Source organism: Furipterus horrens, unplaced genomic scaffold (assembly GCF_987537825.1).
Source record: "Furipterus horrens unplaced genomic scaffold, mFurHor1.1.pri manual_scaffold_7, whole genome shotgun sequence".
In the NCBI taxonomy this organism is placed as follows: domain Eukaryota; kingdom Metazoa; phylum Chordata; class Mammalia; order Chiroptera; family Furipteridae; genus Furipterus; species Furipterus horrens.
Window position 1 is genome coordinate 97,130,854 of NW_028327177.1, and position 15,294 is coordinate 97,146,147.

Here is a 15,294-nt window from a genome sequence, read left to right on the forward strand (position 1 = left end):
GACATTCCATTCACCTCAAAATGACTAAGTGGGAATTTTAGAGATCATTCCCTCTAGCCTATCATTTTTTTCAGAAGAGGATAGTGACTTTCCAGGGTCGCAGAGCTGAACACGGAGAAAGCCCCATGGGCCCTCGATGCCCACTGCCCCTCCCGCTGGCCCGCCGCCTCCCCAGCAGGGCCCCGAAGCTCCCAGACAAGACATGGGAAAAGCCACAAGCTGGGGCTTTCAAATTCATCTGCCAGGCTCTGTTCACAGAAGAGCTTCAGCTCACAACATAGGAAGATGAAGAGGGGATTCAGAACAAGCCAGCTTATAGCCAGAAGGGGGTGGAGAGGCCACTGTCCTGCCTCACACGGTCACTTGCTTTGTAGCCTCATGCACAGACAGCCTCAGAATCTGTGTGTCCTCACTATATCACATGAGGGAGAGAGAAAAAAGGGACAGAAGGCTGTCACAACTCTTTTATCACCCTGATTCCTCTGACTACATGGAAGCATTAGGGCTTTAGAATTTACCTCTTCACATAATCTGTTATACCCAGGATTACAAAACTTGCCCACGATCAAAAACTAGCACAGAACCAGAAGAGGATTTTAAAGCCTACCTCACAGAAACCTCAGAGCCAGTGGTCTGATGAAAACATCAAACCACCCATCACATAGACAGCTGGACTAATATACAAAAGAAATGGCTTAAATGGCACAAAATTTATCAGAGCATGATTGGGGCAGAGGTTACTAATTAAAATGGAATAATTTTGCTTTACTAGGCTGTGGACAGACAAGAAGGTATCTCGCCACGTGCTTCTCAGGGAGAGGTTGGCAGGAGGGCTCACCTGGAACACTGTTAGAAGTGCTTGAGGGAAATTGTCGAAGGTGCTCCGCTTGGTCTGCGTCTCATCAAAATTAAACTTCCCACCAAACAGCTGCATCCCAAGCAAGGAGAAGATGATGATGAAGAGGAAAAGCAGCAGCAACAGTGAAGCAATGGACTTCATGGAGTTTAACAAGGATGCCACTAGGTTGCTCAGGGATGTCCAGTGCCTACAAGTCAAGAGGAGGGTGTAAGCCCCAAACGCAGAACATCACCTGACCAGGGATGTGGCTCACTGCCTCCTTGTGTTCAGAAAACACCTGCAGCAAGATGCACCTGTCCTTACCTGGTCACTTTGAAAATTCGTAAGAGGCGCACACAGCGAAACACAGAGATCCCCAGGGGAGACATAATTTCCAGTTCCACCAAGATCGTTTCCGTGATTCCACCACACACCACGAAGCAATCAAACCGATTAAAGAGAGAGACGAAATATGCCTGGAGACCCAAGCTGTACATCTTTACCAACATCTCGCAGGTGAACAGAGCCAGGAGGACTTTGTTCGCAATATCTGGAAAGACAAAGAGGCACGTGTCCTTGGGATCTCATGATGGGGGGCGGGGGGGGGTGGCTCAGACTCTACTCCTCCCCTCCCACCAGTCCCCGATGGAAATGCCCAAACACCTCCACCCCACCCTCTGCTAATGCCTCCATTACAGAAACATGGCACTGACATGTATGGCCTGCTTGTCTGCCAGGTTCTAGTCCTGCTGCTGCTACTACCCTGGACATGTGACTCTGCAGAGGTTCCTTGGTCTCTCTGGGCCTCTGCTTCACTGACTATAAAATGGGAAAGAGCAGTTTACCACATAATTGTTGATGCTTCCTAGCCCCCAAAGTCTAGGAGTCTCCACTTAGTCCACCATATTATATTCTGTTTTCAACAGCTGCAAAAGATCTGTCCGCTCTTGTATACAGCACCACTATATAAGAAGCAGTTGCCTATCAAGGTCCTTTCTATTACAAGAAATACCTTCCAGCACACTGGAGAATTGGACAGAAACAGATTTGACTTGAGGTAAGTAAGACAGGACTGCTCAATGGCTCAAAACGGTCCCACTCAGTGTGGGCTGTCTATGGGAACAAATCCCACTCCCCATTGCTGGGACAGTCAAGACAGGGAAACAATCCCCAGTTGCCAAGAATAACTATAAGGGAATATAAAGCTTCCTTTTAGTGGAGGCAGGGAGAAGGGATGGAGGTCCCTTCCAAGATTCCTCAATTCTTGGGGGTCACAGGGTGAAGACAATGAGATGCCCTGGCATTCACCAGCTCCAAGGTGCTTCCTTCGCCACACACAGTCTGCACCCTCATGCCAAGTGCACCCTGTGTCTGGACAGTTCTACTGGCTTCCAAGTTAATGTACGCTAGCAATCTTCCTACAGTGACAGCCTTGGAATCCCTCATTAGGGACAAAAAGAGAATGGCCTCTGCTTGTACCTTGAATCTGTGTCAACCAGTCAGGCTGGTTGTAGTGCTCGGAGGAAATGGTTAAGGTGTTGAGAAACACCAGGAGAATAACCAGCCAGTAAAACGTGACAGACTTCACGGCAGCCCTACATCTTCTGCGACTGAATCGGTTCCAGCGACGCCAGCGTCGGCTGAAAGAGAGGCAGACGTTACCCCCTGAATGACACATACAGCACCTGAGTGTTCGAAAAACATCACTGGGAAGTTGTTTGTCTCCCGCTCTGGAGGTCCAGATCGGGGTGGGGGTGCAGGAAGGAAAGACGTGAACAAAAGAAATGAACAGACCTCAGAATACAAATTATGTTAATCTTAAAATACAACTTTTTAAAGTATGATATCTTGATCTGATCGTGCTATCAGTTTCCTTCTCATGGCTTCAGAGAACTCCACAAGCTGTCATACACAGTCCCCAAGTCAGTTAGAACATCTAGCTATTCGTAGATCCTGTGTGCAGATGCAGAGCTGAGCTCTCATGTGCACGCAGTTCACATCCCCCCATAAGGCACGTGGATCTGCTGGTGCAGAGCCACTTGGCTTGTTATTACATCTCTTGCAGCCTCTCAATCATCAAACAAAATTTATCAGGCAGTGAAGTGCTCCAAAACCAGTTTTTCTTTTAAGGAAACTTTAGGTCCTTTCTTAAGTCTTAGAGACTTCTCTGGAGCCTGGCAGGGCTGTCAAAGCTGAGCAGGACATGAGTCTTCATACTGAGTCATCAGGTGCCCTTTCTAACTAGTGATGTTCAAAATATACCTTTAGGAGAAGAGCCAATATTGAATTGTGTTTTCATACAAATAAAACGAGCGGAGCCAAACAGACAAGTAGCATGTCCTTTACTGACTTTCAGTTCCACTGTGCATTCTCCCCCTCACGCTGCCTCCCTGGGGAAACACTCCCTGCCCCAGGAGGGCTTGAGGAAGTGGGCTGTGCCCTAGGGGCCTGAGTCAGAGGACGCTCCAGGCTGTGTCCCAGCTATAGCCGTGGCTGACTCAGCTGCGCTGCTAAGCTACACACACTGAGACCCAGAGGCCAGGCAAAGAAAGAGTTGTGCTTAGTCTTCAGCAAGACTTGAAACAAACAAGGTACATTTTGTTATTGCTCTTGCTGTATGGCTTCCGAGGGAATAGCAGCTGGAAACATGATGACCAGCAAAGAAAAGTTCTACAGAGGACACTAAACACTGTCCCCTTCGAGCTGGATCCCTTCGGTGTTGCATAATTCAGTCCACACAAGAAGGTATATACTAGCCTGAATAAGATCCAGCCTGAGTGAATCTACGCTGCAGTGACAAGTCATGGGTGTCTCCCAAATCCAGGGGACCTTACTGCCACATCCCTGAAATCCTGTAGCACTCCCCATCTTGCCCCTCACTGGGTGCTGAGTACCCAGGCTGTGTGCCAGGCACTGGGCATATGGAGATGAAGAAGACACGGTCCCATGGCTCAGTCCTTGTAAAGCATGCAGGGTTATAAATTATAAATCCACACCAAGTGCTATTCTCAAGGTACCAGATACAGGAGGAAAAAGAAGGGAGCTGCAAATGCTCTTTGTAAGAGTCAGGATGTCTCCTTTGAAAAACTGAGATTTGTGCTGACTCTCCACAGTTCAGTAGGAGTGCACAGGGGGCAGAGGCAAGGGCACTGCACTCAGAGGAGACTTCAGGACTAAAGCAACCTAGCGGGGAAGAAATAATGTGAATGGTACGTTTGAAAACAGAGCAATGGGGAGCAAGAAAGTGCTATCAAAAGATGAGGCCAGGTGGTGAGCCGTGGTCAAATTATGAAGGAACTTACATGCCCTCTGGCAACAGGGAGTCATGGAAGAGCTTTTAATCTCATTTTTCAAGTCCAGTTTATTGAGATATAATTTACAGATGATAAAACTTACTCTTTGTAACCACCACCACAATTAAGATATAGACTATTTCCATCACTCAAAGTGTTTCTTCCTGGTCCTTTGTGGTCAATCCCCTCTCCTCACCCCAGCCCCTGACAACTACTGATCTGGGCTTTTTTTGTTCCTTCTGTTTTGCTTTATCCAGCATGCCCTATAAATAGAACCTATATAATATATAGCTTTGTGAGACTGGCTTCTTTCAGTTAGCAAAAATTCTTTTCAGATTCATTTGTGTTGTTGCTTCTATCAGTTTTTTTCCTTCATATTGATGAGCATTTTTCTATCACATGGATGAACTACAATTTATCCAACCAGTCACCATTTGATAGACATTTGAGTTATTTACAGTTTTGGGCGATTATAAATACAACTGCCATAAACACATAAAAATTTGTGTAGGCATGTATCTTCATTTCTCTTACATAAATATCTTAGAAGTAGGATTACTGGGTTATAAGGTAAATATATGCTTAACTTTATAAGAAACTGCCAACTTATATTTAAAATGTCTGTGTCATTTGACAGGTAGGAGTACATGAGAATTCCCATTTATCTGCAGTCTTGTCAGAACTTAGTATTGTCATATTTTTAAATTTGATCCAAGGTGTAAAGAAATTTTCTAATAGTTATGTCGTGGTATCTCACTGTGACAGTAATTTGCATTTTCCTCATGACCAGTGGTCATTTCATGTGCTTATTCTCCATCTATCTCTCCTCTTTGGTAACATGCCTCTTAAAATCTATTGACCATTTTTATTGGGTTGCTTTCCTATTATTGACACTATTCTTTATATATTATTCTCTCTATAGACAAAGTACTAGTCCTTTATCACATATGTTTTACAAATATTTTTTCTTCTAGTTTGGAGCTTATCTTTTCATTTTCTATTGAAGAGCAGGAGTTTCAATTTTGGTGAAGTCTAGTTTATCAGTTTTTTCCTATTACGGTCAGTGCTTTGAGTGTTGTGCCCAAGAAAATCTTTGTCTAACGCAACGTCACAAAGATTTTCTCCTATGTTTTCATCTAGAATGTTTACAGTTTTAGGTTTCATATTTAGTTCCATATTCAAGTTAAGTTGTATATATAGTGGTAAAGTGTTTTTAATTGAAAAAGAACATTTATATGGAAGAGTACACAAATCATAGGTACATAGTTCAATGTATTTTTACCAATGCACCATGTAACCTGCATCCAAGGGCAAGAAACCGAAGATTACTAGCACTTCAGAAAACCTCTTGAACCTCCTTCTATGAAAAACTTTTAAGCAGAAAAGTGACAAGATATATGTCCTAGAGAAATGACTCTAGGAGGGAATGTGAGGGTTGGTTAGTGGCAAGAAATTATTCACTGCTGTATCTTGTTGGTTTTTTGGGGGGCGAGATCTCTGGCACCTACTATCTATACTGCTCTCCAAGACGGGAGCTTAATGTTTACCATGCAGATGGATCTTCTATATGAATATTGCACCCCATAGAGCAAAATGTAAGTCTAGAGCAACTCCATGGAAAATTCAGAAGTTAAAGATAACAAACGAACACACATGCTTAAGAAAAAATAGAAAGAAGATACTGACCTGAGCTTAGATTTTGAGATGGCTTGACTGAAAGAAAGACAAAAAGAGTATCATTTCTGTTAGGAAGGCTTGAGCTTCACCCCCTCCCCTCCATCCCATCCTGCCAGCTGAGGTATCAGAAAAGCCATGCACACAGCAGGCAGGACTCAACACCCCCAGTTCCTGCAGCGGGCCAGCTGGAGTATTTGCGGAGCAGGAATGAGGTGTTGTGGTCTAGGCGGGCCAGGCTGAGCACCCTCCAGACCCCTGGAAAAAGAAGACTCTTAGCCAGATGCCCTGAGCAGTGACGGCACAGGCAGTGAGGCCAGGGGTCCTTCCCCACCCCATCCCCACCCATGTTCCCCAAACTAAATTCAACAGGTCCTCTCCTGCCTGCAACCAGACATGATCTCAATAGCAGCTTGTGCCGTTTCTGTAGCTAATGCAGCACTGGAATAGGAGTCCTGGCTCCGCTATTCACTAACTGCATGAGTCTGGGCAAGCAGCACACCTTTTTGAGCCTCTGTGTTCTCATCTGTAAAGTGGGGAAGACAAACCCATTTCCTACCTACTTCAAAATATTGTAGGGAGGGCAGAGCAAGAGAAAGGAGGCAAATTCACTTTGTAAACTGTTGAATATCCTACCCATAACACATCATTTTTATGTACCTCTGCCAAGCAGTCCAAATTCTCTTAAAAACAACACCTGTATTTTGCAGAGGTAAGACCTAAAAGATACCACACGGAAGCAAACAAAACAAAACTGCATGAATCCCCACGCCCCCAAAAGCAGGCACTTTTTTGGGAGCCCTGCACTACCCTTTCCTAACAATGGAGGACGCCATCACATTATTTCCCCCACTCCCCACCCCTCAACCCCCATTGGCTTTACTCTAGAGGATTTGGACTGCAGCAGTGGGGGACCAGCAGGGTGGAATGTGCAGAGGTGGGCAGGGCCTCATCATCCAGCTGCTATGCATGAGGTTGGGAGAACCCATGCAGGAAGGGAAGCTTAAATATGCAGCACATTTTAGACAGCCACTCTGCCATACAAGCTCTTCTTCTAAGCACTGATGCAAACACAAGACTCAGAGGAAAAGTGGGCCTTTTACCCCCACCGCCGACACCCAGAGGGCCCAGCCTCGGCCGCACCTCTTCTTTTCCACCAGCACCTAGTGGACACAGTGGGATGGTGGGTTACCTGGCACCCTGTGCAGCAGGCTGCACTTCAGCAGGATGGCTGCTCTGGACAAAGAGGCATGGGAGGAGCCTGGGGTAAGAGGAGGACCAAGGGATCCAGGCAGCCCACCTGCCCCTTTTGCCCCTGAGGCTGTGGCCCCTGAGCTCCATCTGCTTCTCTAAGAATCCCAGAGGACAAGCCACCTCCATACTCACCAGAGACTTCCACAGCAGCCTTGATTCTCGCTTTCACCACCAACGTTCTCTGTGTTCACAGATTCTGTCTCGCTGGTCGGCATGCTGGCTGTGAGGAGAAGAAACCCTTTAGATGGCACGCTGGAGGCGCTGCAGGCCCAGGAGGGGGGCAGATACAAGATCTGCCACAAGGCAGACACTCTGGGAAACTGAGGAAGGCAAGGAAGGGCCCTCAGGGGCCCGACCAGCAAAAGGAAATGCTGAGAAGTCAGGCACCTCCACTGCAGGACAGCCTCTGCTTTCACAGCCTGCCCAGAAAGCCCGGAGTCCCCATGAGGGAGAAATGCTGTCAATCCAGATGTTTCCCAAGAAAAGCAACTGAGGGACAAAATTGAATCCTGTCACTGCGCCTGGTACCAGCTCATTCTCTTGGCTTCCAGATTTACACTGAGAGGCCACCAAGACATCTCAGGTACAATTATAGCTTTGCTTGCCCCAGCAGGTGTACTATCAAATCTGTGAACAGACCAATACTTCATGAACAGATTCTTATTTTAAATATCTTGAAGGAGAGGAGGAATTATGGGTGGAGAAGTACATGAAAGTACCAAGCACAAAATCTTTTATATGTTTAAGAACTGTACTCCTTTTTAGCTAATTTTTCTGATATTTAAGTTCTGCTGAGCTTGTGAATCCAATATGTAGAGGCTTTTACCAAAGGACCAGGACTAGAGCACTAGGAAGCAGAGTCAATGGGCATAAGAAGGTTTCCTCCCACCCAGTGATCAGAGGGCAGAGGTGACTGTGGTCCCAGTGCCGTCAGGGTCTCTGGGCATGTCTCCCTCTTCCATAGCAGGATCCTGAGCAGGAGAAGTGGAGAAAATGTGGAAATGCATCCACTAGTGTCACGGGGCCCAGCAACCTACCAGAGCCACCATCAGGCACTTGGGTGTTTTTTCACATCCACTTGATCAGCTCTGTAAACATCCTGAGCATGTGCTGTAAGCCCAGGCAGTGAAGGACGCATGGCACAGACAGGGGCTCAGCACTGCCCCTGCTGGACGACCAGTGGGAAAGGCAGGCCCCCGATGGATTTCAATTAACCATGAAATACGGAAATACGGACCTCTCTCAGGGGTCAGGACAGGGAGTGACTTATTCTGCTCTGGGGTTAGGAGAGCTCATGGCAGATTGAAACATGGGAGAATCACCTAAACACATGCACTGCTTTTCCCTGACGCATAATTTTGAACTGGAACAGCTGCCTTTATAGACCTCATGGTGTCAACAAGAAGACCTTCTCCTTTGGCCCCTTTCCACATGGCTCCTCTTAGCAAGGATGCCTTGGTTTCATCCACAAACACTGGTGGTAGGGCCTGAGCACTGTGGTGGAGACTCTGCGACCAACACAAGGAACAGAGGGCGAGAGCTGGGTCAGCATGCTCCATCCGCACAGCTGCGTGTCTGCTGACTCTGCTCTGGAGACAGGCATGGCATCAATGACGAGGATGGGGGGGACCTGACTCAAAGGGCCCAGAGGTCTGAGGAGCATCTTTTCCTAAGGGCACAGAGAAGATCCCTTTCTTTTTGTGAGCACCCAGTAAAGTGAGCCTTCCTGGGTGGTAGTCTCACCAGCCACATCTGGGAACATTTAGGCAAAGGTTTCAAAGGAAAAGACCAAATGAGCAGAATTACAGACCCACATCATGCAACTGGTATTCTCGTGGAATAACCTTTCTCTTCTTAGATAAGTCAAAAGAAACCACTACAAACTTTGATTCACTTTTTCACAACTCCATGCAAAAACAAAAAACAAACAAAAGAGACAAAAATAAACCAAAAAAACCCCTAATAATCCAATCATGAAAAAACCTTTAGCAGAAGGTTCCATAAAAAGACACACACACACAAAGATGCTCCTGCAATTCTCTTCTGCATGACTGTTCCATTCCTTAGCTGCAGAAGAGAGACTAAAAAGTGGTAAAATTCAACAAAGTTCATTGTTATGGGTTCTTCCCATAGGGTCGGCCTTCTTTTCAAGAACAGGACAAAGAAAATCACAGTGGGAGACCCTGATAAATATGAGCATGAGCCATCTCTGTGGAATGTTTTCTTGGTGGTCTACGAGGGCAGAAGCTGAGAGCACTGACACGGGTGGGAGCTGGGGGTCCTCAGGCCCCGGGGAGGTCCTGACTCTGCATGGGACAGAGCCCCCCTCTCCAGGCTTTAGTGTCCTGGTCATCTAACCCCACACTCTTAAGGGTCACTTCCATCTCTAATAGTTAACTACTTCGTGATTCTACTGTTAATCATATCATAACTTTAGTTATTATTTTGAAAAGAGCAAGCTTCTGAACAAGCTAAATCTTTGTGGCTTTTTATCCGCTGGGACCATGTCAAACGACATGACTGAAACAGATTAAAGTACATACTTATTGCCTATGGGGAGGGGGAGACTGCTTGGCATTTCTGGCTCTGTGCCAGCGATTAGTAAATGAAATGTACTAGTTGCTCTCTAGACTAAGTGATGGGAACGATAAGAAATAAAGCCAAACCCCTATTAGGGGGCCCAGCTTCAGGCCCTCACTGATGGAGAGAAGTCCTCCTGCTCTGCAAGGCGACTCCATCCCCTGCTTCGGGTGGGGAGGGGCAGTAGCTGAGGGCAGGCTCTCAGGTTGCCCAAATCTAAGTTTAACTTCGTGCCGGTGACCAAAGTTCTCCCAGGCTTTCTGTCCCCCTCTGTAAAATGGGAGTACCTACATCTCAGGGATGTTGCAGAACTAAATGAGAAAAAACACAGTGTGGGTCATCCCAGAGTGGGTCCACAGCACCAGGCAGTCACTGAGGCCTGTGAATGGTAACTCCATCATCTTGGCAAAGCTCTCATGGAGCTCTCTGGATACAAAGCAGCATTCCCTGTATGGTCCAAATCCAGTGCCACTGCCCCCAACCACTTCCATTACTGCACAGAGGCATCTGGTGTGAACAGGCTTCCACACTTCCGATTCACTCCTGGTTTGCATCTCTCCTGTCCTACACTGAGTTACTTCTGTCTAACTTAGCCTGTTGCGGGGGCAGCAACATTTCTGTTACAATTACTTGATACCTACAGAGCCATGAACCCATAATAAATAAATCTATTCCAGAATGATGTTGCCAGGGGTGGGGGGAGGAGAGTGATTATGCTAGAATTTGGTGACTTCATTTGTTCCTGGAAATGGACCTTGATCCAGTCCCTACGTCTGAGCAGAGGAACCCAGCTCTTACTGGGGCCCTGAAGCCTTTCCATCTGTTCCAGCCTCCCCCTCCCTGCTATAGGACAGCATGTCCTTCTCCGAAAGTATAGAAAACATCAGGCCCAGTGGGTGTAAGCAAGAAGCTCATATGCAATTAAAACATTTCACCCTTCACTTGCACTGAGCATTCATGTTTTTAATGTTAATACATTGATACGAGTTTCGCTTCACTTAGCCCCAATATGATCTCATCTACATTTAAAAAAATGAGTACAGGAGAGTCACAGACGGTTAAGGCTGGAAGGGGCTTCTAAGATTACATGAACAAACTCTGTGCTTTCACAGATGAGAGAACTGGCCGGCTGGCCCTGGGACACAGCCCAGTCGTGAGAAAGCTCTCCTGCTTCCCCCTCAGCATCCTTCCCGGCGTGCCACGCCATCCCTGCAGCTTTGGTACATATGTGAAAATACTGGTGTACACTTTGGTATTGGTATATGTTGGTGCATACAGTGGTATACATCTAAAACTCCACAAATTAAAAAGTTCCCAAAGCCAAGCAAGCCTCTTGTCCACTAGCATCGGTTTGCTGTCCTAATGGCCTTTCTTAACCCTGAGAACATGACACATAGCCTGATCACTTTCTGAAGGCCAGTCCAGCAAATGCGGAGAGTACAAAATTCAGGCTGATAATGTGACTAGTGAGACTTTATGAAAATCAAAGCAGAAAGAATTATAGAAACCCAAGTAAGTAAACTCATGGGCAAATTACTGGAATACATACCCTTCTCCCAAACCAACTGCCCTCTGTCCCCTTCAGCAGGGATCCAGTGTCAATTGCTGCCAAGTGGCCAGGCCCCTTAGGATGTAAGCAAAGAGATCCCTCCTACCGCACCGAGCACCTGCCTGCACCAGACTCCCGTGCAGAAGCAAGCTCGGGACCGTCTGCATGCGGAGAAGCTCTAAGTCCTTCACCTTCACACATTCCATGGATTTTTTTAAAGCTTTGCTGACAAAGTTTTATTTTTATTTTTTAAATATGAATGTAAAAACCATTTTCAGTGCATCTGGGTGAAACCAGGCATGAGGACAAGCCTGATGCCTGTAATGGGATGCTGGCTTGCCCTGCAGTTTACCTGCTGAAAAGCTGGGGATGCTCAGAGTCTCTGCTTTGTGATCTATCCCACGTACTGGGCTCTCTGGGGAGAGCTCCAGGATCAACACTTGGGCTTCAAGTGTTGGGGCACTGAGGAGGGGCCCCAAGGGCTGCCATCGGTCAGGTGAGGCAGCCAGACAGCAGCGCAGTGCACCCTGGACTGCAGATGAGAGATGCCAGAGCCTTCCCCAGCAGTCTGGGTCACATTATTTCTCTAACGTCTTGTACTGGGCCTGGATGCCATCATAGGTAATGCCACACAAAACAGATCAGGGAAATGCATGCTCTCAGGCCAGTACAACAATTAGCATGTCCACCAATGCCTGGACATTCCTCTCTGCTCTTAGTCTAAAGGACAACATACTTCTCAACCAAATCCGCCTGGCTGGGGAATTCAGAGGGAAATCAACACACACACACACGGAGGATGAGTCTGTATATGGGTCCAAGTAGGTAGTCCCCCAATTACGTTCAGCATGAATAGTCACAGCAAAATCTCAGACCAACTTCTTTCAGTGATGGAGGCTGCTGAGGCCAAGACTCTAGAAGAATGTCAGAGAAGCTTGACCTTTGTCACTGGTGATGTGGGGACAAGTCCCTTTTCCTCCTGGGCTTAGTTACCTAATCTAGAAATGAGCTGTCAGGTAATAACATCTCTGAGACCCATGACCCCTGACTTGCTGCAACGGAGTAAAGAAGAAACACCCACAGGCTGTCTGGTTTTACTCCCAGCACCAGGGGGGTTTCCCTGGCGTTCCCCCAATTCAACAATGAGAGCAGAGAATGAGGCCCCTCCCACCCTTCAGGAGGGTCACCAGAAGTCACCTTTGAGCAAAATACCATGAGGACCGGCAAAGCACAAGAGGAGCAGCCCCCAAGACCCTGAGCCAGCCAAACTGACCCCACAGGTATCCTGTGCCTCCAGGACCTTCACTCCTCCGTCCGTCCCCAGAGAACAGGCTTCTGTGCGCACTGAGGATTTCTTTCAGCATCTCCCTCCATGCCCTAGCAGCCTACAGCTCCTCACTCTTTCCTTCCAAAGGCAGGGTGAGGAGTGAGGCTGCACGATGGAGCAAGGGCAGTCATGCCCACCTTCCTCGGAGAGAGGGGATACGAAGCGAAGATCTTGTGTTTTCATCTTATTTTCATGACAAGCATGAGCAGTACCATGACAACCCCTGAAGGAATTCCCCTCGTTTGCTAGTGGTGACATGCTTAGCCATCACAGGGTAACAGATTCTTGTTGCCATAAAGCCAGACTCTTCTTGGAGAATGTGGGTCAAGGTCAGACCAAGGTTTCTGTGTCTGAAGTAAGAATTATGTCCTGACAGTAATTATTTCTATATGACCAGTGACATGGGGAGCACAACAGCCTCTACCCCACTTGTCACTGGCACTGTCAGTGCCTTCCTCAGGGACCCTGAGTATCACAGTCAATAAAAGACCTCCCCTATTCAAAATACAGAAAGATTCCTGGAAATATCACACTGCTTCCTCTTCCTACAGACCTCTCAGAAAGCCTCAAGAATCCTTGAAAAGTCCTAAGGCCCAAGACCTGGCTGAGGAGGGTAGGTACCTAGAAGCCCAACGAGGGGTTCTCTTTTCTTCTGGGGACAGAAACCACCCATCTTCTCCTAGTGACCTACCCAAAGCTGTAATCATAAGTAGTCTTTGAAAATGTGTTTTCTTTCGTCCGTGACAGTATTTCCTGCTTAGCTGGAGCCCATTTTTCCTGCAGAGGCCTCAGGAGCTGCAGAGAGCCCAGCCTTTTCTTCGCAAACTCTAAAGCTGAACAGATCGCTTCATCTCTGCCCCTAACTCACTGTCTACCATCAGGCAAGTTCTACTCCTGGTCCTCCCCCTCCCGGGGCCATAACATGCTCTCGGAATAACAAGGGCTTTTATCTGACAGGCTCTCTGTCCCTTTTCCCTCTCAGGCCTTCTGAAAAAGGCAGCGCTCTGATACAACCTTCAATCGGACCACCCGTGGCTCACTCAAGTCCAGTTCCCAAAACCTCTGGGCTCAGTGTCCACACAGGTGGCAGAAGCCACTCCCAAGAAAACACTGCAACATGCCCCCCTTCTATCTTAGCAGCTAGCTGGCTTTGTGTCCCTGCAGAGTTGTCTAAATCGTCTCAAAAAGACTCTTCCTGCAGAGTTGTCTTGGTGGCAGTAACGAGGAAGATGGGATGGTGTGCAGAGGCAAAGCTTCATGCTGCCCCAGGACCACACTGGTGACATGGCGGACAGGGCAGGGTGCCAGCTGTCTGCATAATTGCCCTGCATGGGGATGGTCCTGACACTAACCCCAGGGATTCCCAGGAGGCACCGTGTTTAGCATTATTTTAGAGCATTGCTGGTAACTTAACTGTTTCCCACCTGAGCCCTTTTCTCATTCCTACTCGCAAAGGCAAGTACCCAAAAATCTTTGCATCCTAGAAATATATTTATAATTTCATTTGTGAAACAGCCTCTACTGGCTTGAACATGGTCCTGGGCAAACTTGCCAGACCGTGAAAAACCAAGAGGCCTTTTGAAAAATGTACCCTGGGGGGGGGGGGGGGGATCAATCAAATAACATCAATGGACTTTCATCTAAACTGAAACATTTCAGATGAAATGATGAAAAAGCATCATTTGGGGAAAAGTGTTTAAAAAGTCTGTCTTCCAGTCTAAGAATATTCATGCTGAACTGAATACATTTTCTGAGTTGGTTCAGCTGCTTCTTTAAAAGGCACAGTTCACAGAGAAAGGAAATTGCAATGTTGTCTTGGCAAAGACACATTTTGGAGAAAGACAGGAAGAAAACAACACGACCAAGTTTCAAAGAAATCAGGCAGTTAAAACATAGGCATCTTACAGACACAGCACACGGGGACATGCACATCACACCATGCCTATGTGTGAGCACAAGGTAGCAGAGGTCCCAGGAGAAGAGTCTCCTGGAGACACAGTTCAATCTCAGCTATTTACCGTGATCTTTAGCCCTGCGCTGGCGAAAACAGCAAAACTTCCTTTTCTTCTTATCCTCTTTTAGCAAGTCGGCCAATGTGACCCCTTCGGGTTGAACACAAGTGATTTCATTACAATTCAGTAGAGGGCAGCAAGAGCAATGCAAACAGGGCTCCCAGGACCCGAGAGGCGCAGACATCCATGGGCTCTGACATGCAAAACCTGAGACTGTCCTATGTGGAAACCTACAGTTCAAGATCCGACCGGTGAAGTGAAAACATACGTTTTATAACTACTATACAAAATGCATGTCTATAAGAACCTGTCCTAAATAAACAACCAACAATAAACAACCAAGCCACTAACAATAAACAACCCAGTCTAGGCAAAAGTTCCCAGTGTTTGGCCTCCCCTCCAAGAAGGATAGGGACAGTGTTAGGGAGTGCGCACTTCAGACGGAGTCAGGAGTCCTGGGTGCTGACCAGCTGTTCGCGTCCAGCCAGTACTTCTATCGGGAACAGGACATGAGGATGTTAGAAAGGTGGGCTCTGGACTTGGACAGACCAGATCTAACCCCAGCCCTGCTATTCACTAGCTGGATGACCACAGACAGGTTACCTGATTTTGTTAAGCCTTAGTTTTGTCACTCATGAGATGCTAACAGTAGTCAGACCTACACTTCATAGAGGGTTGTTTTAAGAGGAAACTAGTAAATATGGTAATACAAGTGTTGAGCTCAGCTTTGGGAAGGTGTGGTGAGCCATTATGACTACAACTCCCCT

At 47.1% G+C, this 15,294-nt stretch overlaps 1 protein-coding gene across 6 annotated transcripts in view; it reads right to left on the reverse strand.

Annotated features, from left to right (window-relative positions):
- The window catches only part of CACNA1D (calcium voltage-gated channel subunit alpha1 D), a 334,585-nt gene that overhangs the window by 81,295 nt on the left and 237,996 nt on the right, over positions 1–15,294 (reverse strand). For 3 of the 6 annotated variants that reach the window (XM_090284017.1, XM_090284013.1, XM_090284016.1), the window contains exons 10-15: positions 7,192–7,279; positions 6,909–6,968; positions 5,818–5,844; positions 2,318–2,478; positions 1,163–1,388; positions 839–1,046 (exon numbers count right to left, since the gene is read on the reverse strand). In XM_090284017.1, the coding sequence (XP_090140143.1) occupies positions 839–1,046; positions 1,163–1,388; positions 2,318–2,478; positions 5,818–5,844; positions 6,909–6,968; positions 7,192–7,279 (770 nt within the window). The remainder of the gene's footprint in view (positions 1–838; positions 1,047–1,162; positions 1,389–2,317; positions 2,479–5,817; positions 5,845–6,908; positions 6,969–7,191; positions 7,280–15,294) is intronic. The other 3 variants (XM_090284014.1, XM_090284019.1, XM_090284018.1) reach the window with 1 other exon arrangement.